A 23,821-nucleotide genomic window follows, 5' to 3' on the forward strand; every position below is an offset into this window, starting at 1 on the left:
GATGTATTAAATTAATACGTAGAAATTATTCTAGCACTTTAGAGATTAAATAGATGAATATCAAACGTTACCTTCCATAATTAAGTAGTAGATACATTATATTTTTGCTTCATGCTTTAATAGCTCATGCATATTGTGGTTGAGTAAGAAGTAACCCACTATAGTCGCTTCTAGTTGTTTGTGAAGTCGAGCAAATTGCAACTTTTATAGCTACAATTAAGTATGTTTAGCTCAAATGCCTTTTGGCTAATTTTTGCTTCATGCTTTAATAGCTCATGCATATTGTGGTTGAGTAAGAAGTAACCCACTATAGTCGCTTCTAGTTGTTTGTGAAGTCGAGCAAATTGCAACTTTTATACCTACAATTAAGTATGTTTAGCTCAAATGCCTTTTGGCTAATTTGGATATTAGATAGTCATCTACCAATGACCACCATCTTCATTGACAATTAGAGCTCATTACTAGCTACACAAAATCTAGTGCTCCATATATATACTAAGCATATTGAGGTGTATTATTATTATATCAAGAAGAGACTCTACGTAGGAGAGATTAGCTTGGCCTGTGTGCCAACACAAGATAGTCATATAGATCTTTTGACAAAGGCTATGCCTCATGAGAAGTTTGAAGCTTTTTGTAATGCTTTGGGTTTACTTCCTTTATATATTGATCTAGTCCATCAAGCTTGACACTTCCCTATATATAAGACTCTTGTACACCACATCACTCTTAAGAAGGATTGGCTACCATATTTTAGTAGTAAGGTGTGTGAACACACTGAAGATTGTTAGGGTACTTTTTCTCTCTTTAGGAGGTTTCTTTTTCCTTAGCCTTGTGTAATGCCTATTCACTTTAGGGGACACTAAATCTTGTAAATCTTCTCTATTCATACCTCTCAATACGCTTGGGTTCTACTCTCTTGAGCTTCTTTTTCTCCTCCAACTTGTGTATTTGCATTTGTGCAATCCTAACTTCAACACATATAATACTTTTTGACAAGTGCTTGCCATAATCTTGATCTCTACCTCAAAGAGAAAATGCTATCTAGGAAAATAAAGATATATAAAGCACTCTGATAATTGAATGTTGTAGGGTGACAATCCAATAGAGTAGAGAATAGATGAATATTGTCAAACTCTTAGCCCCTTAGACCAAACAACACAGTCTCCAATTCCATTAGCTTGCAATCAAATGAGAATTCAAATAGCCCTTATTGATAAAATTATAGCAAGCTAAGCTACAACGAGCTTCGAAAGTAGCATGAAACAAAACTTGAGATAACAAAGTCATAATAACTAGCACATATACTTTGTAGGGAGATAGACAACAACTTTATGATCTTTCTTGAAGAAGATAATATAGCTTCTCCCTTTGAAAATTAAATATTCTCTATAAGCTAGTGGCCATGGCATAGAATTATGCGATTGACTTGAAGGAATATCCTTTGACATAAGAGGCATGTCTCTTAATCCATAGATATACATTTGGTCTTCTCAAGTTTTTTCTTTGTTGCATCTCAGAAGTCAAAATTTGCCCCTTATTTCTTCTCTCTTCCAAATAGAGAGAAGGAAGGTATAGAAACTCTAGACGAGATAATCATGATTGTGGATTCAAAATTTCTTATGTTCACAAGAAACAGAACCTCAAAATACTATTCATAATAACTAAAATTTAAAAAACTTATGAAATTTGTGCAAGAAACCTCCCTTTAAGTTATAAAACTTATGCTAAGACCTGCCAACTCCAGTGGTAGTGAAAAGGTGTGTTAAACCTAAGATCAAGGGTTCTATTTTCACATATAGTAGTATAGGTGCCTTATACAAGGTAAAAAAGTGATTATGCCTCCATGTGGCTTGTTGCCAAGATGGACGTCGTAGTGGAACCATGTATTGAGTTGGTAGACAAGGGTTAGGCCACCATACAAGTTTCCATGTAAGCCCTAATTTAATTAATACTTTTGCACCTAAGTGATAGAACTTACAGAAATGAATTAGGTTCTAACTCTTGCTTTTTGTCCCATCCATAAAAAAAAGCAATTCTTAAGTGTGGACTAGGCACTCTGCACCTAGATTCTCCTAGGGCTTTGCACTGATATTAGGCTAGTGCTTCGCACAAGTTTTAGATTGTTGCTATGCATCAATGTTAGTATTTGTCATGCACTTCCAAGGTAACATTCTAGAGATGAGATTAACCCTATGCATATAGTCTATGGCTAAACTATTTTCATGTGATGGATGTTTAGGCACACATGATATATATTGAGAGAGAGAGAGAGAGAGAGAGAGTTAAGGGTGAATGGCTAGGTCTAATATGTACAAACACAATTTTATATATATATATATATATATATATATATATATATATATATATATATATATATATATATAATGTTATATTAGCTATGACAATCACACATTTTTAATTATTATATATATAATATCATTAACGCTATAATAATAATATTTAATGTAATATATATGTATTAACATATAATACAATTTTATAATGTCAAATTAACATATATTATTTTAATAAGTATACATATGTAGACTATGTATATGTATATAATTATATGTGTGAGTGAATACATTATATCTAATTATATAATAATGCTATATATACATTACATAATCGTATTATATGTAGCATTATATAATTATGTATATATATGTAATTACATGTATATAAACACACATACATGCATGTACATATAAATATAATTGAAGCTATATAATTATATATTTATCATATTAAATTGTATAGTTATTATGTTTTATATAATAACATTTGTATATATGTATATATGTGTGTGTACGCGTGTGGGCACTGGGGAGAGAGGGAGAGAGAGAGATGTGTCGCAGGTTGCCACGCGGGCGGGCTGGCCGTGTGGCTGGGCGGCTCGGCATGCGGCCGAGGGGTGGCTACTCACGGTACGCAGAGCGCGACTTGCGGGGGTGGGGCGAGAGCCGCCATGTGGCATCCGCCTTGAACCTTCGCTCAATATACAAGATTGACAAGATTGAAGAGAGCCTTTTCTAATGTTGGATTTCCAGGAGAGGAGTCAGGACAGATTACTATTGAAATCTGAAGGAATGTCGTGAGTTATGTGGAATCTGGATTGTGCAATACAAATGTATGTATGACTCATGGGTGTGCATTTTTACGCTCAAAGCCTTAGAGGCTTAGAGCTGCCAAAAATCTGATAACGTCTTTCGAAAATTTATGATGGGAAGAATTTTGACAGGGAGAAAGGCAGGATAAAAGTGCAGCTTTTCGACCACGCTACGTCTGTTCAAGTTGTCCCTTCACCACTTCTGTCACTCTCCCTGCAGTCATTCTACCTCTCACGACAGGCTAAAGAAATACCACTGCAAAGAAGAACAAGACATGCGATGGCGGTGATATGTTGATTGTTGCAGGAGACAGAACACTGTTCCTGCTGAACAGTGCCTTGATCCAAGAAACCGATTTAGCAACACGGGCATACCTGAAGCAGAAGGTAGGCTTGTGAGCCACAGAGAATGGAGAGAGAGCTCTTACATGGTGTGATAGCCTTCAGCTAGCCTAGACTCGCAATACGTATAATGTTTGTGTCGGCGGCCTAGACTCGCAACATGTTTGTGTCATTGCAATTCCTGTTTCTTGGATAATGGGAGAACATCCGACAAACATGCGACGACGAGGATTTACTGTTTTTGAATGCCTATATTTAATTATTGAGTTGGTCAAGCTTTCAGACAGGATGGAATCTAGATACAGAAGCGTTGTCTGTTTGTGTCACTTGAAGCCGTTGCTCCGTAGGAAGATTGGGAAAAGATAATCTGAGGAAGCAAGCTGCAATCGCGTGAGTAGGTATGATCGAAGCTCTCGAATGACTCGCGGGGAAGAGAGAGATAGATAGATGTGCATTGTTCGTTTTGTTATTTGAAGCTGTTGCTCCGGAGAAGATTGAGAATTTGAAAGAAGAAGCAAAGCTGCAATCGTGTGAGTACGTATGATCGATGCTTTCAAGTTTCGAATGAGCGCGCAGGAGAGAGAGAGAGAGAGAGAGAGAGAGAGAGAGAGAGTGTGTGTGTGTGTGTGTGTGTGTGTGTTTTTTGAGTGCATGACTGTAGTCTGTCCGACTCTGTAGACTGTAACGGAAACGGAGCCTGTTGAGAGTGCGCCTGCTGTCTCTTCTCGTGTTGTGTGTAATTAGTATAAACTGAAAACTAGTTGTCTCAGTAGTCTCGTGCATTTTTAACTGACAATTGTTCTCTTTGTATCTCACACACACACACACACACACTATCTCTCTCTCTCTCTCTCTCTCTCTCGGTCTCGAGACTGCCTCAGATTCTTGACCCGTGAGTCTTTTCTGATGTGGTGTTTGCTGATATATCAATATGTATCTTTATATGCGCAGACTGCAGCAGAACTTATAAGGAAGACAAGAAAGAGAAAGCCGTGCTCCTCTTTGCTGCAAAATCCTCGGAGAAAGCGCCAAGCTAGTCACAAGCCTGATCATTGAGAAGAGTGCCCGTCTGTCCCTCTGCAGCCTCGTTGTTTTATTTTTGCAAATTGCGGGAAACTTTCGCTAAAAGCTATGCTGTGAGACAGAGAAAGAAAGGAAAGAAACCCGAAGGCTGTAGTGAAAAAGGAGAGAGAGAGAGAAAGAGAAAGAGGTTGTGCTCCTTCGCTTTCTTTGTATCACTCGCTCAGATTTGCTGCCTTCGGGGAGGGGGAGAGGTTGTGCTGATCATTCTTTGCTGCCTTTGCATTACTTGCTCAGTTTGATTTGTTGCCTTCGGTGGTACCAAAGTGGAGGGGAGTCAGGCATACACCTCGAGCCATAACACAGGCCATGGACTTGAAAGAATGGAGGATTAACAAGAAGAAGAAGAAGAAGAAAGGTCGCAAGTGCTGTCCGCGTGGAGCTGGCAACGAAAGCCTGAGGCACAACGTGCAACCATGGGAGCTGTAGCACCTTTGTTGCGCAATGGCAGTGGTGGAAAAAGCTTCCACATTCGGATGAATGTGGTAGCCGTAGCGCCTCCTTGGAAGACCTCAATGGTTTGCGCTTCCATGCTTGTGCTTCTTGCGCTCATCTCTCTCGCATCAGGCCCTCTTCTCGACCAGCTGGACGGATCGTCATCTTCTTCCATTGTTCGCCCCATCACACAGGTAAAACGAAAGAAAAAAGGACAAGTTTGTGTCTTTGTCTATGTCGTAGCTTTTGGTTACAGTTTGCAAAATATGCAACATTCTAGTGGAATCAAAATGAACGTGTCTTATTCTTGGATGTTTGCACTGTGTGCAGCTCCGAAAAGGAAACGCTCCAAGGATCCAGTCTAATCACAAATGGGTAAGTCTGTTCTCTTCTCTCAGCATAGAAGTTGTGGCGGACGTGGTTTAGCATGTTGAGGATGCCAGGTTGAATATGGTGTCTCTTGCTAGGCACTGGCGGCAGCCTTCTCACCCGAGAGCATATGGGCTTCTAAGCTCGCTAAATTCTATTACGGCTGCTGCTCTCCCTCGGACTCCTTCTCAAGTAAGTTATTTATCTTACAGCTTTCATCAAAGTCATTTCAGAGAATCCTAAGTTCAATCTCCAAATGGATTCCTCAGTAAAAGCAGACGACGCAGCGCAGAGCAATCCAAGGTCCGCCTGTTTTTTTTTTTGGGGGGGGGGGGACCGATTTCGGGAAGAATTCGACGAGACAGCTTTTTTAAATTCGAAGAAAGCATATTTATTGCGTGTGCCGTTTCCATTCGCTTTAGACTCTAGACTCTAGAGACTTCAGTAGACATCATTTTGAATAAACAGTGAAAATTGAAATGCCTCTACAGCGCTGCTGCGCTACCATAATTCCATTCTGACTTCTGCGTTATTGCGCACTTTCTCTTTTGAACTTTTCGCGAAGAAAGTGTATTGCGACTCGCGAGCGAGTTTTATTTTGCCGTTTAAAGGTGTACACCAGCCAATGTTGTAGCAAGTTCTTCGGCGTTTCCCGCAAAGCGATTTAACCCACTGTGGAAACTTTGTAGTTATAGTAGTGACACGCTAGATGGGCTTCGCACGGACGAGAAGAAACTTTACTCTATCCATTAAATGCTGCAAATCTTTTGCAGTCGCCAAACAAAAAGCAGGTAGGGTTTTGCGAACATTTGCTCTATTGGCTGTACTTGGGAGATGGATGGCTGTTTACAGAGTAGTGGGAACTAGCAAACTGAGCTTGTAAGAGGCTCTTCACATGGAGAAGCAGAACGATGCCTCCTGCATTAAATTCTCCAAAACTTTTCTGTTCGCTTGGCAAATGATGCCAAGAATTTGCAAACTATTGCTCTTTGGGGTACTGTATGGCCATGGAAGCTCTGTTGCAAAATTTGTGGTACACAGCAAACTCTTCCAGGTGCGAAGCCCCTCTAAGCCTCTCTTAAAACTTCTTAAGTTTTGAGTTCTTTTCACACATTAAGGCTGATTACACACCGGTGAAGACCCCTGCCCACCCTCACAACAATCCATGATTTTGTTTACCTATAGGGCGAGGTTGAAATCTTCAAAAAAGTGAGCTTCACCTAGTGGTTGGAGCTTGGTGACTCTCTTTATCGATTGGCAGATCAAACCTTATCGGGTGTATTTTATTTTTATTAATGAAGGTGATTGTATCTTTCCCACTTGGGTGTGCCTTTGCCCCTTGGGCGGGGGATATCTGCCATCCACGCATTCGCGTCATGCGCATTTTACGGATAAAACGAAAAGTTGACACATCGGCTTTAATGCTCCTGTATTTTGTTTGCTCATTTGGTTGTCTGAGCCTGTGTGTAACCCGTAGTCTCAAGATTCTCAATAGAACGGTGGAGTAAAACCATGTGCAAAATCTCTCGTGCTTGTTGAAATTTGGCAGAACACTCTAGTAGTTATAAAATCTTTTAACTTAAAAATTTGAAGGGACATGTATTTGCCATTTTTCTAACTAAAATTTTGTAAAGTTCAAGGTTTTAAACATTTTTAGTTTTTTGAAGGCTCTTTTGAAACTTTTACAATGCATTTTACACTAAAGTTTCCCTTGAATACTACTTTTTGATGGTTTTACTTGTGAAGTCAGGCTCACATGACACCTTTTTACATTTCATTTTTCTAGCACTCTAGGGCAAGGTAACTATGAAACATTTGACCCTTAAAATGTTTCCTCTTGAAACATTGCATCTTAACTTGAAACATTTCACCCTTGGAGCATTCTAAGTGAAATACCATGTGAAACAACAAAATATCATGTTTAAAATACAAGATGTTTGATAAATTTGTAATAGAAATCGTTCGTTTTTCTTAGAGTGGATTGGTTATGTGAAATGTTGCATATTGAAACGTTTTAGTAGTGAAACTTGTTTTCCATTTCAACCTTGGTGAAATGCATTTCATAGTTACCATGCTTCGAAGGCTTGCTAAACTTCAAGAAAGCTTAGTTAGCCTTACTTAATATGGCACTGCTATCCGTGGCACCAAGCAACTCCCCACTATGAAGATTACCCCCAAGGAACTTGCCTGTTGAAGTGCTGAGCACATAAACCACCTAGTTGTCGAAGTCTCTTAATTCACGCCTTGAGTTTGCTAGTTCCCATGAGACCCTTAGTTCCCATGTACTTGGATCTTGTTGAGGAACTACTAGTCAACAATTTTCTCCCTCAAATGCTCCCTATTTGAGAGAGAGAGAGAGAGAGAGAGAGAGAGAGAGAGAGAGAGAGAGAGAGAGAGAGAGAGAGAGAGAGAGAGAGAGAGAGAGAGAGAGAGAGAGTAGTGCGCGTGCGCGCGCGTGTGTGTGTGAATGAGAGCTATTGTGGTTGGGCCCTCCGTGCTTCATAAGGATTGGGCCTTTGGAAACCCCAAACTGCCAGATTTTGTGTAGCTATGTATATGAACATTGTTTTTCACTTTCTACGCTATTGGGGTTGTTGGCATGTATGGACAAGCCGAAACGTCTTCATTGTTTATATTACTTTTGGACTACATAGATATGTTGCTTGTATGAGAGGTCTCTTTCATTGGTTGATTGACATCTTTTAGCTAGTAGATGTTCCTCTTATATGGTTTTTTTCATTTCTTGTCAGTTATATAGGCTATTTGTAATTGTTATTGTACATTTGAACTAATATGATTACCTTTTATGGAAAAAAAGAGACACATCATGGAGTAACAAAGATAGAGGTGTTTTGTGGACTCTTGTAGTCTTCACATTCTCTTGAACTTGTGCGTGAACAAGTACCATACAGAATTAATTCAACCCTTCATTAGATGGCCAACCTATGAGTGAAAGCATCTAATGAAGCAAGCTTCAACTCTTGCTAGTTTAATATATGCAACCATCGGTGATTCATATCATAGTTGAGACTCTTAAAAAGGATGCTTCACATGCAAGGAATCAAAACAAATGACAAGTTTTTGTGCTCAAGGCTATGAAGCAAAGTCATAAAGCTAGAATGTTGTTTTCCATAGTTATTAAAATGAAACACATACTTATGGGGGCATAAACGATTGAGAAAGCTTGTGTATCTTAATTAACCATTGAGAGAGTTGTTAAAACAAAACCATTGAGAAACCTTGTGAAACTTCATAAATCATTGAGAGTGGGGCAAGGGTAACTCCACTATCATCGTGTTGCATGAGGTTACTATGGTGGAACTTGGGATTTCTTCCCCTTGCATCCCTTGCAACACTTTGAAGAAAAAAACCAAGGTGCTAAGAAAGGGCTAGTAGCAACTATGAATTGGCTTCAACCATGGCACGTGAAGACATTCCTTACCAATCGTAGGCCAATCAATTCTTGGGATTGCCATTAGAGCTTCAAAATGCTCTTTAAAGTAGTGGATGCTATAAGAGGGTTTTTTACAATGAGTTCGGGAGGCCAAAATTACAATATTTCTTGAAAATATCCCCTTTCGCATGGTGAGTTGGGGCAGGAATTCCATGAAAATAGGGAATTCTATTCCTATTGTGAAAATTTTGTTAAATAGCAAAAGTTATGAAATAAGCATGACGATTTCATTGTCATTGCATACAATAGGATGTCATAGACTTAATTTAGCATCCCTCTCTCACAAAGCATACACATCACTAAGCATTGATTGCATTGATAATCCTAGTTATTGTTAACAGCATGGGAAGGGGTTTCCAAACTTCATGCTATATGACATACAATAGAAAGTCATAGACTTAATTTAGCGTCCCTCTCTCACTGCTATGACATACACATCACTAATTGCATTGGTTATTCTAGTTACCGTTAATAGCACGGGAAGGTGTTTCCAAACTTCATGCTGTGTGTTTTGAAACTTTCATGCAACTCATTGTGAGAAACCTCTCTAACCTTGGGTTGACCTTATTGTGGCTTATCTATGTACAGTGTGTTTTTGGGTTGTAACACATTGGAGATGTGCTTTTGCTCTGTAAAATAAATGATACTTCCATGGGAAGGTGGCTCACTGGCTCTTTAAGCTATGGCTAGTTAGGGGACAACAAAACAGTTTTGAGTCGGTAATGATAGAGAAGAGAACTTTTGACACACAAAATCGAGTACAAGGGTTCTTTTAGAAGGCTTATGCGGAAGCTAGAAACTTACGAAATGCTTAGGGTCTTTATCCACATATAAAAGTCCCTTAGAGAATGTTAAAAGTACTTTTATAGCGCGTGAGAAAATGCACAATAATACCATCGCACAAAGAAATACCACTTTGGTTGATTCCGTCAAAGAAAATACCAGTTTAGTCGATTCCGTTAATGGAAATTTTGACGCTACAGCTATATTGCACTTGTGATTAATCATTTTATAAATTATATATACTTACACCCACGGATGAAATAGAAATTCGTGTAGCTACCTTCGTGTTATCAGCAACATCGACTTGAGCATCATTGAGAGTGAATCCTCGGTCTCCTCGGAAATTTCAACATGGCAGGATCATCATTAGTAAAGAAAACACGAACAATGCTAGGGACAGAACGCACAGTGGAACAAATGAGTGGGGTATAAATTGCAACACACAGTGAGGAAAGGAGACCGACGAGTGACCAAAACACCAATCCCAAGTTTCGGATTTATCTAGGTTTTGCCTTAGCCATGCTTGAATGTGCGCTCCCTTCAAGGGGAAGTCCTACTAGGATAGGCGATACGAGTGAGAGAATAACTCAACAAGTCAATGAACCGTCTAAAAAAAGTATATGTCCAAACAAGGAGTGGGCTCAGTCGATGGAGACGGCCTCCACACAATCCCGAAGTAGCATACCACCAAAGTTAGAACCATTGTAGAAGTCCCATTGCAAGAGTAGGGTGCAGTTGATGATGCATTACAAGAGTAGGGTGCACTAGATGGATGCAAGGATGTGCAAAAGTCCCTCTGCAAGGTAAGGTGAAGTTGATGGAGGCAAGGATGTGTAGAGTAGCTGAACAGATCCCTATTTGTAGACACATGAGCCAATCAATTGTATCAATGTGCTTAAGCACTCTGAGATGGCTCTCACGCACTTTTGAACACATTAATTTTGAAGCATTTAATGTCGGGTTTTAGAGTCTAGACACTTTTGGGGCATTTAATATTTGAGCTTTGGGATGTTTTAATTATGAGAAAAACAAGAGTAAAGTTAATTAATCCCACTAGCCCAAAACTTAGAGCCAAGAGAGATGCAAATAATAGCTCATTCAAGAGGTTTCATACCCAAGCAGCCAAGGCATTGGATAAAGGGTACACGTTGGCTTGTGAATGGCATACCAAGCCTCTGGCCAATGGCCAACCGAGACTATAGAGGCTATGAGAAAGCCCCTCTTTTGTTCCCTGAGAAGTCCCACCCTAAAGAAGCTAGGTATTTGATGAGTGGGTGCATGACGGCTTTCCCAAGAACCTACCAAGATTACAGAGGCTATGGTTATCTTCCCTTGTGAGTGGTGCAAAGTGATGCTAGGGTTTGCAATGAAAAATCACAAAATATACAAACACATCTAAAACACAAGAATTTAGACAAGATTGTTATAAACACAAAAACACAACACATAAACAAAGAAGAGAGAGAACTTTGAAGTGAATGTAAGATTGTATAGAATGCTCAAAGGCAGTGCAATGGAAGTAGTTGGAGATTGGTCTCCATTGGAGATGGATCTTGAGGTGTGTAACCATTAGTTGGAGCTGAATACATAGTAGTCAAGAAACGCGTTTCTTTGAATTTGAAACTTATGAAATGAGAGAAAAAAACGTGGGCGTGTTTTTTTTTTTTTTTGAATTGGAACTCAAAACATGGTTTTTTTGACAAAAACTATTGGGCATTGTTAAACATGATGATGATGATGTGTAATGACTCGTGAGGGCTTAAGATTTTCGACGAGAGATTGATTTTTTTGTGATTTTGTTTAGTTATTGGACTTTGTCAATCTAGTATCTATTCTTGTCTTGAGAGTTGAATATTGTACGATCTTAGTTTGATTTGTGAGTTATTTATGATGTATTATGATTCATTCTCGATTTTGACATTTTGTCAGTTTGTTTTCATCTTATTCTGTAATGGTCATCCCATGTATTCATCTTATTCTGTAATGAAATGGCTATTTTCACTTTAAACATGTATTCTATGATCTATCATTTAATGATTTATGATTTTTGTTATTTAAAAAATCATATTAAGTTTTTTTGTACTAATATCATACCGTATCTTATAAAATCATAAGGTACCATTTAGTACCGTATTTTATCGTACCGTACCGTATCATACCTTTCGTACCGTACCGTATCATACCTTTCGTACTTGACAACTATGGGTGCTATGATGACACAGTAGATGGAGACCTTCAAATAGCAGGGGATGGTATGCACTAGAGGCCTCTGGAGCAATAAACTGAAACCGTGGCTTCTAACATATCCATAAAAGTTCGAGCTTGATGCAGATAACATCACTTGAACAAATGTATCACTTGCGCTCCACTGTTTACAGCTAATGTAAACAAATGGGCCTAGCACAACCCTTCAGGGCTACAACCTCCTTTGGAAAAAAAAACAAGCGTGGCCCACCTTGAGTAGTAACCATAAGCATCTCAATTCTTTGCTCTATGTTACTACTGCATGACCTATAGCGGAAAGGTATATAGCTGGAAAGACATTGAAGATAGCGATGTTAGGCAAAGCTATCTTTATCATCTGCTCCTGATCAAGGTTAGAATTACTAGTCTTGAGTTGTTGCTGAACCCCTTTGAGTAGAAATACTTTTGTCTTCATGTTCCTTGAAATTAAGTCTGGTAAAATGACCTCTTGCAACTAATACGTTTTGAGTCCACAATGAGCTCAATCTTATAGTCCCCAAGCACTTTGATGTTTTCAAATGTCTCGCTTTACTCCAAACTTATCATTAATATATCCTCCAATTTTTTGTTTCTTTCATAGCACTTGCAATTTCTCTTTTGATGATAATCTCCTTTCGTTCTCTCGATTTTAGTTTCATACAATGTGACCTAGTAGAAATATGTTGTTGAAAATATATTTCGTGCCTAGTCATTCATAACATTGAAAAGAAATGCAAATTTGAGTCCATACAATGCAATCAAACAAGCGATGCTCCACGCAGAAAAAATGGATGCACTTGAAAAAATAGTGTCTAGCCTATCTACATGTGCCCGTACATCATGCAAAATGCAAACATATTTCCTTGATCATTTTAGATCCTTAACCTCACCTCTCATTATCGAGCAATGAAATATTGTACTCCGCTCCACCTACCCATAATCTCACATTTACTCAAGAAAAATAATGGTCCTCAGGATGTTGACTACATTAAACCAATCTATCTCACAACTGGCGGCATCTTTCATCACGACCCTTAAACTCACCCAATTACCTTTCCTACTCACCCAAAGGTTCCTATTTGAGTGATGAATATCCTAACACTTGTGTGTGCAAGAAACAATGAGTGCACAATAAAGGGTGCCTTCTCAAGTGCATATGCTTTCAAGATTTACTGCATATAGTTGGAGTGGGCCTTATGTTGTGCTAGTGCTCAAGGATGGTACAAAATGTACACCAACCCAATCCATGATATGGAAGTAATTGATAAAATCAAGAGACAATCCCCGAGTGCAACGTGCAATATGAAGAGCTCGTGAATCCACAATCCTCGTGATGTGTAAAAGTGACGACAAAAAACATACTTGCTCCAAGATTTTCAGCAGTTACTAGCAAACTCTAGCTTTAACCTGTCCAAACAAACTCCAATCTTGACCAAGGCTATCAAGTTTCCACACTCAAAAAATCCAAACAAAATAACAAAGACAATTCTTAAGCTAGACGAATACAAAAAATCAGCTACAAAATAACAAATTAAACAACCACACAATATCTTGACTACAAACAAATTGATCTACCTAAAGTTTTTCTGGGGGGTTTTCAATTTTCGTGAAAATGCTTGACAACGTATTCATATGGATCCGTACAAAAAAACATGCCTACTTTTGCCACTATCTTTGCCGTGTTCCGTCTGCACTTTAAACTGGCGTGTTTCGCCTGCATGGCACTTTGTGGGGGATGGGAAGCCTTGGATATCTCATCTCACCTCCTTTTCTTGCTATGCCTCCCCCCCCCCCCCGCCCCGCCAAGCCCTACTTGGATTCCATCTAGCTAGCAACCCTTTTTGACTGTTTTTTCCTTCTCTCGAGTCTCATCTACAAAAGGAGCTCCTCTTCTTTATACTTCCACACCAATTCAGTAAGCATTTGCCATTCTTATCTTCCTCTCTTGGGTCTTGAATTGATTTGTCATTTGTCATTTTTATCTCCCATCCCCTCTCTCTTATTCTTGCTATTTCAACTTTATCCCAACCCTTTGGTCTCTCCCTCTCTTTCAACTTTCAATTTTCAAGAGTCGAGACTCACACATCTCACTCTCCCCCGGGCCTCTCCATCCGTCATTGGCACCATGACTTGTGAGAAGCATGATGCCTTCAATTTGCATGCAATCCATGTGGAGAGGAACACAAAGAAGTCCAACTCCCACCATTGGACATGCAAGTATTGCGGGAAGTGCTATACAAGTGGTACAACTTGGCTTCTCCAACATCTTTCCAAGACGGGGGGGGGGGGGGGGAGGGGAGGGCGGGGGGGCAAGTTGCTCCATGCAAGGAGATTCCTCAAAACATCTGGAGATTCTTGCCAGGATGAGAGGGGGATTCACAAGAGGAGGAGGAAGTGTCTTATCAGTATCAACTCCTATGCCTACTAATGAGGAAGCATCGAATGTGGACGCATCTTCAACAATCGATGCGGGGGAAGGCCTCTACCATTGGTGGTGGAGACTCCACATCTGCATCTGACTACAGTAAAAGACAAAGAGTGGAGGCTCATGCGGCATTGGAGAGAAAATTCTCTCTCTCTCTCAAGCTTCAAGTCATGTGTATAGATTGGTTGCCTTTCTTAGAGAAAGACAATGACTTGCGGACATTGAAATTGCATGCATGGTGATTGAGTGCAATTTTGCATTTAATGTCCTAAAGCAAGAGCAATGGAAGAAGATGGTAAAAGCCATTGCCAATGTGGATCCATGTGAAGGATGGACTAGTGTCACATACAACAACATGATGATGAAAAAGATTGATGAAGAGAAGGAGAGGATTGATAGAGCCCTTGATCCTATTTGGGCCGCATGGATAAAATATGGTTGCTCCATTCTCACCAACGGATGGAGTGATTGTAAGAAACGAGGCATCATTAACATACTCCTCTCATATCCACTTGGCACTTGCTTTCTATGGGCCGTAGATATCAGTAAGAGGGTGAGGAAAATGAAGGGCGCATTTATCAACCGCTACATTTGACAAGCTATCATTGAGGTATACATTGCGTTTTAAATTTGTTTCACTTTCTTTCATTATGATAATTAATTTATGCATAACTATCTATCTCCCTATTCTAATATCTCTCTAATATCTATCTTGATTCTCTCTTTCCCACGGGCCCTAATTCCCATCTCTCTTCATTTTTGAATCTTGAAAGTTGAAACTTGAAAGGCTCAACTCTCTCTTTCTCTCTCTATCCTCCAAGTATTGTCAGTATACTTATTTGTAATTTATAAATTGTGGTTGAGATAGGCTCCTCAAATGTGGTGCAAGTTGTTCCCAACAATGCATTAAATTGTTGGCGCATAGGCCATTTTCTTGAGGCTTAGTTTTCCAAGATTGTGTAAACTCCATGTGCAAGTCATTGTTTAGACTTGCTCATGGAGAACATTGGGAAGCTTAAGTGGGTAAAGAGGGTGGTTTGCAAAGCTACATCTGTTGTCACCTTCTTCATGGTAAAGATAAAGGTGGTTGTGATGTATCGTGAGTATAGCACGCTGGAGTTGAAGAAGCCTTTTTCAACTCGCTTTGCTTAAATGTGGTTACTGTCTGAGTGTCTTTATGATGTGCGGTCCGCCTTGCGTCAGATAGTGATGTCTACTCTATGGAATGAGTGAGATGAGCATGAGACAGAGGAGGCTAAAGCCATGTAGCGCTTGTGTCTTAATGAGTAGTTTTGGCAGAAAGTTCATGCCGTTGTCATTGTCATGACTCCCTTTTATAGGGTGCTACGTATGAGTGATTGCGAGCAGTCCGCCATGAGCCTTCTCGTTCACTTCTTTAGAGCGGCATTGGTGGAGGCACGTGCTTGTACAACGATCATAGAGACACAACGCGCACATGTTTTAAAGATAGCAGAGAGGAGATGGGCATGGATGCATAAGCCCATCCATGGTTTTGCCACATTGGTACATCCAACCTACAAGTCGCCGGTGGTCATTGATGATAGAGAGCTCTGTGGAGAGCTCTATTTGGACGAACTTGCTTATTTGGCTCGTATGGTCCCTGTGGATGACCACAATGTAGTGCTGGAGGAGCTAAAATGCTATGCAGATCTGAGAGGGCATGTGGTTTTTGCTTCTCCCACTTGTTGGAGAAGAGGGTTACTTGTGAAGCCTTTATTTTGGTGGCAAAACTTTGGATACACATTGGAGATTCTTCAGTCCTTATCCATGAGGGTCCTTGCCTAGGATTGCTCTTTAGGTGCATGTGAGAGAAATTGGAGTGCCTATTCTTTCATTCATACGAAGATTCGCAATTGGCTTAGCAACCGATACTTAGAGCGGCTAGTCTATTGCCACACTAACTTATTCATGATGAGGGCTATGATGAGCATGGGTAGTTTGAAGCAAGTGAAGTTTAAACACTTAACTATAGAATTTATTATTTTAAACTTTGAACTTTGAAGTTTATACTTTATAATTTAAACTTTAGTATTTACAATCTTATGTGCATTGTTTAGGTAAATGTTGATACATTCAAGTTGACGGGTGACACTCTTCCAAGTGTACATTAGGAGGTGGATGATGAGGAGGAGATTTTTGCAGAGCTCTATAGAGAGCTTATAGTAGTAGATACTTGTGATACTCGTAGTTAGTGCGCTTGTAGGTGAGGAGTTCGAGTAGGTGGTAGTAGGGGCATGGTCATTTGACGCCCTCCAACATCGAGGAGAGGTGGTTCGAGTGGCTTGCAAACATATGTAAGGTGGGGATTTGGTAACTCACATCCTGTCCCTCATGATGACATCCCCCCTTGCCTACACAGTTGCCACCTAGGGAGCCATCATTTGATGATAATGGTAACCTCATTAGTGAGTAGGAGTATGTTGTCGGTTGCTCCCGACAGTTCACACTTGCAGAAACTTGTTGTATTTCTTGTCGCTCTATGCCTGCTGGTCATGGTTGACACGCTTGCTCTTCGGATTGACCACTGATTGACAATGATTGCATGTCCCGGTCCTCAAGAACGCAGACATGTTTATGAATGCTTTAATACTAGTTTGAAGAGTGTGAGAGGAAGCACTCAGGAAATGTGCACATCAATCGAGGCGTATGCAACTGTTCAGTGCAGTGAGAGAGTGAAGAGTAAAGGGATGGGTGTGTACTAGTGTGGTAGACACAAATAATAAAAGAATGTATTTATACTTAGGGTATGGTACACTTACAACCAAGGGTGTGTTCACATGTGTAAATAAATATATACACGGGAGTAGCGGAAGGGCTGTTACACCCAACAAGTTGATGATTGAAGATCTATAAGACAAGATATGTTTGAGTGGTGAGTAGCATGTCTATTTATAGATGAGTCGATCCTCCCAAGTCAGGGTTTGTCTTATGGGACACAAACACTCTAGGAAAGCAGTCATTTAATTTTTGTAATGATCATGTTTTTGGGGCTGTTTTAAAGAGCTAATCACTGTACATGGCATTTTTAACTTTTAAGCTCAACACCCCCCTTCGGCCAAGAAGGAGTTTGATGTTGGTCTTTGTGTGGTGCACTAGCCTAGAGTATCCTAAGGAACTACCATCGCATGTGTCCATGAGTAGATCTATGCCAATGAAATTCACAAGAAGGTGGGGAAGTGGTCTTAAGTTTGAGAGGGGAGGGAGGAAGGGGGTAGGGGCAGGAGGTGACCCTAGAATGGAAGAAGATGACTCCAATGATCGGATGTTAGGAAAAAGAGCTATATTGACAGTGAAGCTCATGAAGCAACCCTTGTATTAACTTGACATTTGTGGATGGAGAGCTCAATATGGTCAACGTGAGCCATAGTAACATGGGATGGGGTTTGGAGATAGGGATGGGAATGGGGACAAGGAGTTGAATGCCATTCCTTATCACCATGAGGCCGGGTGAGCGAGGGGGGATAATCCCCTCACTCCCAAGGGGTATTCCCCTCAGTCCCTCTAGATGGGGATGGCGACAGGGATGGGATGAGACTAAGACGGTATGGGGACGAATAGTAAGCTAGAGAATGACCATTCCGTGTTACTATGAGGTGAGTCAATCAAGGGTTTGCATAGGGCCAGTCGTGATTTGGTTCTTGCATACCAAAAGCGTAAACAAGGGAGGGCTTTGAGTTATGTGACTCAAAAGGGTTATACAAACCCAACATAGGGCGTGGTTGTGATGAAGAAGATGGATTGCTAGTCATCCCAGATGTCTTATCTCCTCCTTGATTGGAGAAGTGACTGGCCTCACCAATTGATTTGGATGTATTTGCAAGGTTTTCAAGAGATGTAGAGCGATAGTGGCCATACATGATACACATGTACTCTTTAAACTCATTTGTCATGAAACTTGTATCCAGCCAAGAAGAAGAAGGTGAAGCATCTTTCTCCTCGTTGAGTTCATAATATCTACTAATGGTCTCTAGTGATGAAGGAGCCCCAGAAGATACTACAGGATCCTAAGAAGGGGGAGCCTTAATCATTGTGGATTGGTTATGTGTTGTTTGTGTATCTCGCACAAACCAAGCCTTTAGAAGAGCACTGGCTCTGAAGTGATGCTAGGTTTGTGTGGAGAAAAATTCAAAATATACGAACATGACTAAAACACAATAACTTAGACAAAAACACAAAACATAAAACACAAAAGGAAAAAACACAAGCACAAACAAAGAAGAAAGATAACTCTGAAGTGAGTAAATGAATGCTGTAAATCAAGGAAAGAGTGTACAAAATGCTCAAAGGCAAAGGAGTGGGGGTAGTGAGAGAGTGATGTGTGCTGGAGATGGATTTCAAGGTCTGTAAACCCCCAATCAAAGATGAGATGATGCTGAAAGTGGAAGGCAACAAGCTGGAAAACCAAAACGCAATGGTCTTTGGGGCTGAATCTGGTAAATGCAGCAGTGCAACTACCCGGAGACAGAGGCTGCTGATCACTGGCAGCAAGCAAGAGTTGTGTGATGGCTAGAGAAGGCTGATCTGATGCAGGGTGGCCTGCAGATCCCGTAAACACGGGCTGATGAAGGAAGTGGGGCAGCAGCTGGTGAAGGCAGGCAGGCAAACACAGCCATGTGTGACCTCTTGGCAGCAAGGTGACAGCTGGAAATAGGGTATCAAGGGCTGGAGGGAATGTGGCAGCAGTTGCCAAGGGCTGGACAGCTGGTGGAAGAGAGTTGGCCTCTGAAAAACTTGCAAGACAAGGATAGGTCTGAGTGGTGGGCAGCTTGTCTATTTGTAGATGAGTGGATCCTCCCAAGTTAGGGTTTGGCTTATGGGACACACTCTCTAGGAAGGCAGTCCTTTAATGAAACTTTTGGATGTTTTGGGGCTGTTTTAAAGAGCTAATCAGTTTACAATGCGTTTTTTAGCTCAATAATGTGAACAGACTAAAGGAGAGTGTTGGAGATCAGCTGCTGTACAGCAGTGCAGCCTGCTCTGTCCCAAAAGTTTAGGGTTGCACCTGATGAGGACTGATCTAATGAGGTGTGCAGCAGTTCTGCAATAGGCAGCAACTCTCGGAGGTAGTGTGAAAGCAAGGCGTCTTGTACAGGGCATATGGACCTTTATCAATTGCTTCATGGTTTTTTGCTTGGCCTTCTCTTAATGTTGTGCTTGGCCACTTTAGTACTTCCTGGATCTTGACAAAGTATAAGTAAAGAAAGAAATCTTTGGAGTTTTCTGCAGACTTTTGATTTCATCCATCGCAAGTTGCTCCATTGGCCATACTCCCTCTTGGGTAAGAGTGTGTAAGTGTGCTGTTTTGTTTTCTTTCAATTCCCCCATACTTTCAAGGGCATGCAGATCTACAACAAGCCCCTTGAGCTTGCTGCTCCACAAGCCACAGTATTGCAAAACTGCTTCTATGCGTTACACATTCGAACTTGTTTGGAATCATGAACAACCAGAGGGAAAAGGAAACACGTCGACCTTTTGGTTTACTAGTATGCCTATAGAAATTAGTTAATTTACAGAGAAATTTTACTTTTCCTTGTTATGGGATGCAGGACATGTACTCAACAGTGAAACCAATGGGTATCTTTTGATTCAAACAAGTGGCGGCCTTAATCAGCAAAGAACCGGAGTAAGCTGACACGATTCAGTCTTGTTTTTCTTACTCTTTGCTGTGTGACTTCGATGCTCTATTCTGGAGTTTAATTTTTGCCAGCCTCAAAGACTCTGGGCTTTTCAAACCTTGACAGATCATCGATGCTGTGGTAGTTGCATGGATACTGAATGCGACCTTAGTGGTGCCTCGCTTGGATCACAAGTCATTTTGGAAAGATAGCAGGTTGAGTTTAACCTTAGTATGCAAATCAGTTTATATATATCAGCAGCTGTCATGAGTATTGTGAATGACATTAGGCATTAGACTTCAAAAAAGTTGAACAAGCTATTACATTGGTGTAACCCAATCCTGTAAATACTTGCCAAATCATGACTGTATTCTTATACTCTCTAGAAAATGTATCTCAGAATTCCAATTCAGAATTTGCATATCAAGCAACCATCTAAGATCGAGAATGCACAAACTCACATTTATGGCAAAACTCAGATTAAGAGCTTTTAGCATTTGGCCTCTTGTAAAACAATACCCAAAGACAACAAAATTTTAACAATGAAAAGCAACCAACTTTAGCTGTGTATCATGAAATGAGATTAGGAAGGTATCAAAATAATAATGCAACACAAAATATCTAAAGTTATAATATGTTGGATAAGAGTCAAGTCCATAGATGACGTAGTTGTGAGAATGTAGTTCTTAAGAATTTACAGACACCGTCCTTTAGTGTAATTTTCAAGGCCAGAATTCTGAAATCCAGGTCAAAGCTTTTCCTAGTCTTCTTGAGATAAACCGGACAAAAATATAGCAGTTTAGCTATAAAACCGACAGAAATGGAAGAAAACAGATCCAAATCCTAGCTCCTTTTTCCCATTGTTGGGAGAATCGTTTTTCTTGGGCAGGGGTTAGTTACACAAGGATGACTCCATTGAAGTATTTCCATACACAAAGTAGGCTAGGATGTCAATGTCCCCTGAACCTTGGTCATTTTGCATGTCAATGTCCACCAAAACCTAGAATCACTGGTTTCTTGCAAGGTATGAGTTGAGGAGAGAAAATATCGATGTTGGGGAGGTGGAGAGGCGATGTGGGGAGGTAGAGAGAGCGATATATTGGCAGGTATTATAGTGTTGATGTGCTGTCTCTAAAAGAGGGGCTTGTTTGTGACTTTACCCTGCCAGCATGTAATTGTGATTAGAAGATTGACTTGAAAAAAGTGCAGCACTAACTTGAACAGATCTTCAGCTCGTTATTAGGTTATTGATTATTACATGTTGGTGGTTTTTTTTTGGGGGGGGTAGAAATATTACTTTGTCAGCTTTTCCTTGGTTGAATGTATTGCCAATATATTTGTTCTTGCCATGCAGCAATTTCAGTGACATATTTGATGTGGACTGGTTTATTGCGACGCTTAAACCAGATGTACCCATCCTAAGAGAGTTACCTGCAAATTTAGATATTTCAGAGGACAGAGTTTACTCAACCCGTGTGCCAAGGAAATGTACCCCCCAATATTTTCTGGATAAAGTTTTGCCTGTGTTACACAAGAAAAAGGTTGGTGTTTGAAGTGTGAGGAAAATGTCGTACTTTTTGACTCTTCATTGTAAATGGTGGAATGTAGCATTTTGCCTCTTCTTTGTGCTTATGCTTGTGGCATAACTGTGTAGTTGTCTACAGCTTTCTGAAGTTCATCTGCTTATACAACAGCATTGCATTTGCAAAAGTGCCTCTCATGTAATGGTGGTATTTTCTGTTGCGCCATATTCCTATTTATGATGATGCAATAGCTGGCATTGCTACCTTGTCTCTTTGTATGCATTTATTTGCACTTTTACAGATCCGACATAAGCATCGCTTTCATAGAAGAACACTTATTTATGAACCCCGACTATTTACAGGCCATCCGATTGACAAAGTTCGACTATAGGCTTTCAAACAGATTGGACGACGATTTACAGAAGCTTCGCTGCAGGGCCAATTATAATGCATTGCGTTTTACTGCATCAATCAAAGCAATGGGCGATAAATTGGTGGAAAGGTTGAGGCAGAGAAGTGGCCGGTACATTGCACTCCACTTGAGGTATTTTTCAGTCCATTTAACAGTGACCGGGAGCTCTTGATTGTTGTAGCTGGCTAATGCCTACCTGTGTTGTATCACCAATAGTTTTGCTCAAAAAGTCTCTTTCTCTTACTCATCTTTGTATGCAGGTTTGAGCCTGACATGCTAGCTTTCTCAGGATGTTACTATGGGGGTGGTGACAAGGAAGTAAGAGAACTGGGCTTGATTCGTAAGAGATGGAAGACATTACATGTAAGCAAGTCACTGAAAACGAATGGGTAACTGACTAGGGAACGGGGCATACTTTGCAGTGGTTCTGTCATTGAAGACGTTATGCGTCTGAGTAAATCATGTTTGAATTTCCAGCAACGAAACCCAGACAAGGAGCGACGCAATGGGAAGTGTCCCCTTACGCCGGAGGAGGTTGGGCTAATGCTACGTGCCTTGGGATTCGGTGCTGATTCTCATCTCTATGTCGCATCAGGAGTAGTCTACGGTGGAGAGAGTACTTTGGCCCCCTTGAAAAAGCTGTTTCCAAACTTCTACACCAAAGACTCTTTGGCAAGTAAAGAAGAGCTGCAACCCTTCGCTGACTACTCTTCACGCCTGGCAGCAATAGACTACCTCGTCTGTGACGAAAGCGATGTGTTTGTCACAAACAACAACGGCAATATGGCACGCATTCTTGCAGGACGCAGGTAGTCCCTTTTGCTCGTTCATCGTACCTTTCGAAAGTTTAAGGATCCAGCCAAAGTATTTGATGAACTAGTGACACTAGCTATATTTTCAGAAAGGAATGAGTAAAAAGAGGAACGATATTGAAGACAGACAAGTGTGTTTATTAAGCATGGTTAATCAAAACTCTTTGTAATAGGAGATGAAAGTGTTGGAGTCACATAAAAGCCTTGTATAGAGGGGAAGAGGGTTTCGTTCGAAGGTGAAGGTCATTCAAGATGTGGTGTGTTTTCTTATTGAAATGAGAATCTTGGAGACTGGATGCAGTTCACATGATTTCCAAACGTGTGATTGATTTCTGCAGGCGATTTTTCGGTCATAAGCGCACTATTCGGCCGAATTCGAGGAGATTGGGGACCCTTTTTCTGGCAAAGCCAAATATGACGTGGGATGCATTTGCCTCAAAGCTGAGGAAAGTGCAGAAAGGTTACATGGGAGAACCATATGAGTTGACATCAGGAAGAGGACAGTTCTTTGAAAATCCTTCAGCTTGCATCTGTCAATCTCCAAGAACTGAAGATCAAATGTTAGAATTGCAGCATGAAGAGAAAAAGAAGTTTGCCAAGGATGGGCTAGATGAAGGGCAACACGACGACATGGCTACTGCACCTGAAGATGAAGATGATGGAGACCAGGACACTGAGCTTGATCAAGAAGAGGATATAACACTTCTCCAGCAAGGAAATGTTAACGGACTCAGCAGCAAGGTCGAAGACTCGGAGGCAGAAGACCTTCAGTGGCTCTCAGACTAACTACATGTGTACGTTCTTGCACCCACCTTTCCAAGGATGGTGTCTAGGAGGGGTTTTTTCTTTCCTGGGTGCGATTGCTTCGGCAGGAGGGGCCTTTTGGCATGTGAATAGAACTCCTGACTGTTCTTTTTGCTAACAACCGGATGGATGGTTCTGCCCATCGATTTTGAGGCTTGATTTTACAGTCTGTAAAGTATAGAATGGATTATACAAAAGCATACTCTGAGGTTCTTTACAAACTATCAGTTCGAGGCAGCTTGGTGTGTCAATACTGTAACATTTTTGGACATGATTAAAGCCACATAATGGGCTCATATTATTACACATGCTTAATGTCATAGAGGATGGCTCTCATCAATCTCAGAAAGTCTGCAGCTTGTAGTACCATTTCAAGCTTGACACTTTTCACACGGCTTCCTATGCAAGCCT

General features: G+C 40.6%; 1 protein-coding gene across 4 annotated transcripts; it reads left to right on the plus strand.

Moving 5' to 3' along the window:
- Positions 1 to 2,857: 2,857 nt before the first annotated feature.
- Positions 2,858 to 23,661, plus strand: LOC148009109 (O-fucosyltransferase 6-like). Of its 4 annotated transcripts, XM_087673803.1 has the most exons (13): positions 2,858 to 3,133; positions 3,245 to 3,499; positions 4,406 to 4,664; positions 4,772 to 5,163; positions 5,300 to 5,344; positions 5,437 to 5,530; positions 19,791 to 19,867; positions 19,986 to 20,074; positions 21,214 to 21,400; positions 21,745 to 21,926; positions 22,055 to 22,157; positions 22,272 to 22,603; positions 22,945 to 23,661. In XM_087673803.1, the coding sequence occupies exons 4-13, from the start codon at positions 4,951 to 4,953 to the stop codon at positions 23,390 to 23,392; spliced, it is 1,770 nt and encodes a 589-aa protein (XP_087529929.1). In that variant the 5' UTR covers positions 2,858 to 3,133; positions 3,245 to 3,499; positions 4,406 to 4,664; positions 4,772 to 4,950; the 3' UTR covers positions 23,393 to 23,661. The 4 variants fall into 4 exon arrangements, with proteins under 4 accessions (XP_087529929.1, XP_087529927.1, XP_087529926.1 ...); XM_087673801.1 differs by lacking the exons at positions 2,858 to 3,133; positions 3,245 to 3,499 and adding an exon at positions 3,585 to 3,852 and having other exon boundaries at positions 4,406 to 5,163; XM_087673800.1 differs by lacking the exons at positions 2,858 to 3,133; positions 3,245 to 3,499 and adding an exon at positions 3,968 to 3,984 and having other exon boundaries at positions 4,406 to 5,163.
- The last annotated feature ends 160 nt before the right edge of the window (positions 23,662 to 23,821 follow it).

Source organism: Lygodium microphyllum, unplaced genomic scaffold, assembly GCF_053477565.2.
Source record: "Lygodium microphyllum isolate KBCC unplaced genomic scaffold, Lygodium_microphyllum_v1.1.10 scaffold_39, whole genome shotgun sequence".
Taxonomy (NCBI): domain Eukaryota; kingdom Viridiplantae; phylum Streptophyta; class Polypodiopsida; order Schizaeales; family Lygodiaceae; genus Lygodium; species Lygodium microphyllum.

Coding starts and splice junctions, on each gene's coding strand:
- LOC148009109 (XM_087673803.1), top strand. CDS start 4,951: ATGGGAGCTGTAGCACCTTTGTTGCGCAATGGCAGTGGTGGAAAAAGC. Junction 21,401..21,744: donor CTGTGTTACACAAGAAAAAG/GTTGGTGTTTGA, acceptor GACTATTTACAG/GCCATCCGATTGACAAAGTT. Junction 22,158..22,271: donor AGAGATGGAAGACATTACAT/GTAAGCAAGTCA, acceptor TTGAATTTCCAG/CAACGAAACCCAGACAAGGA.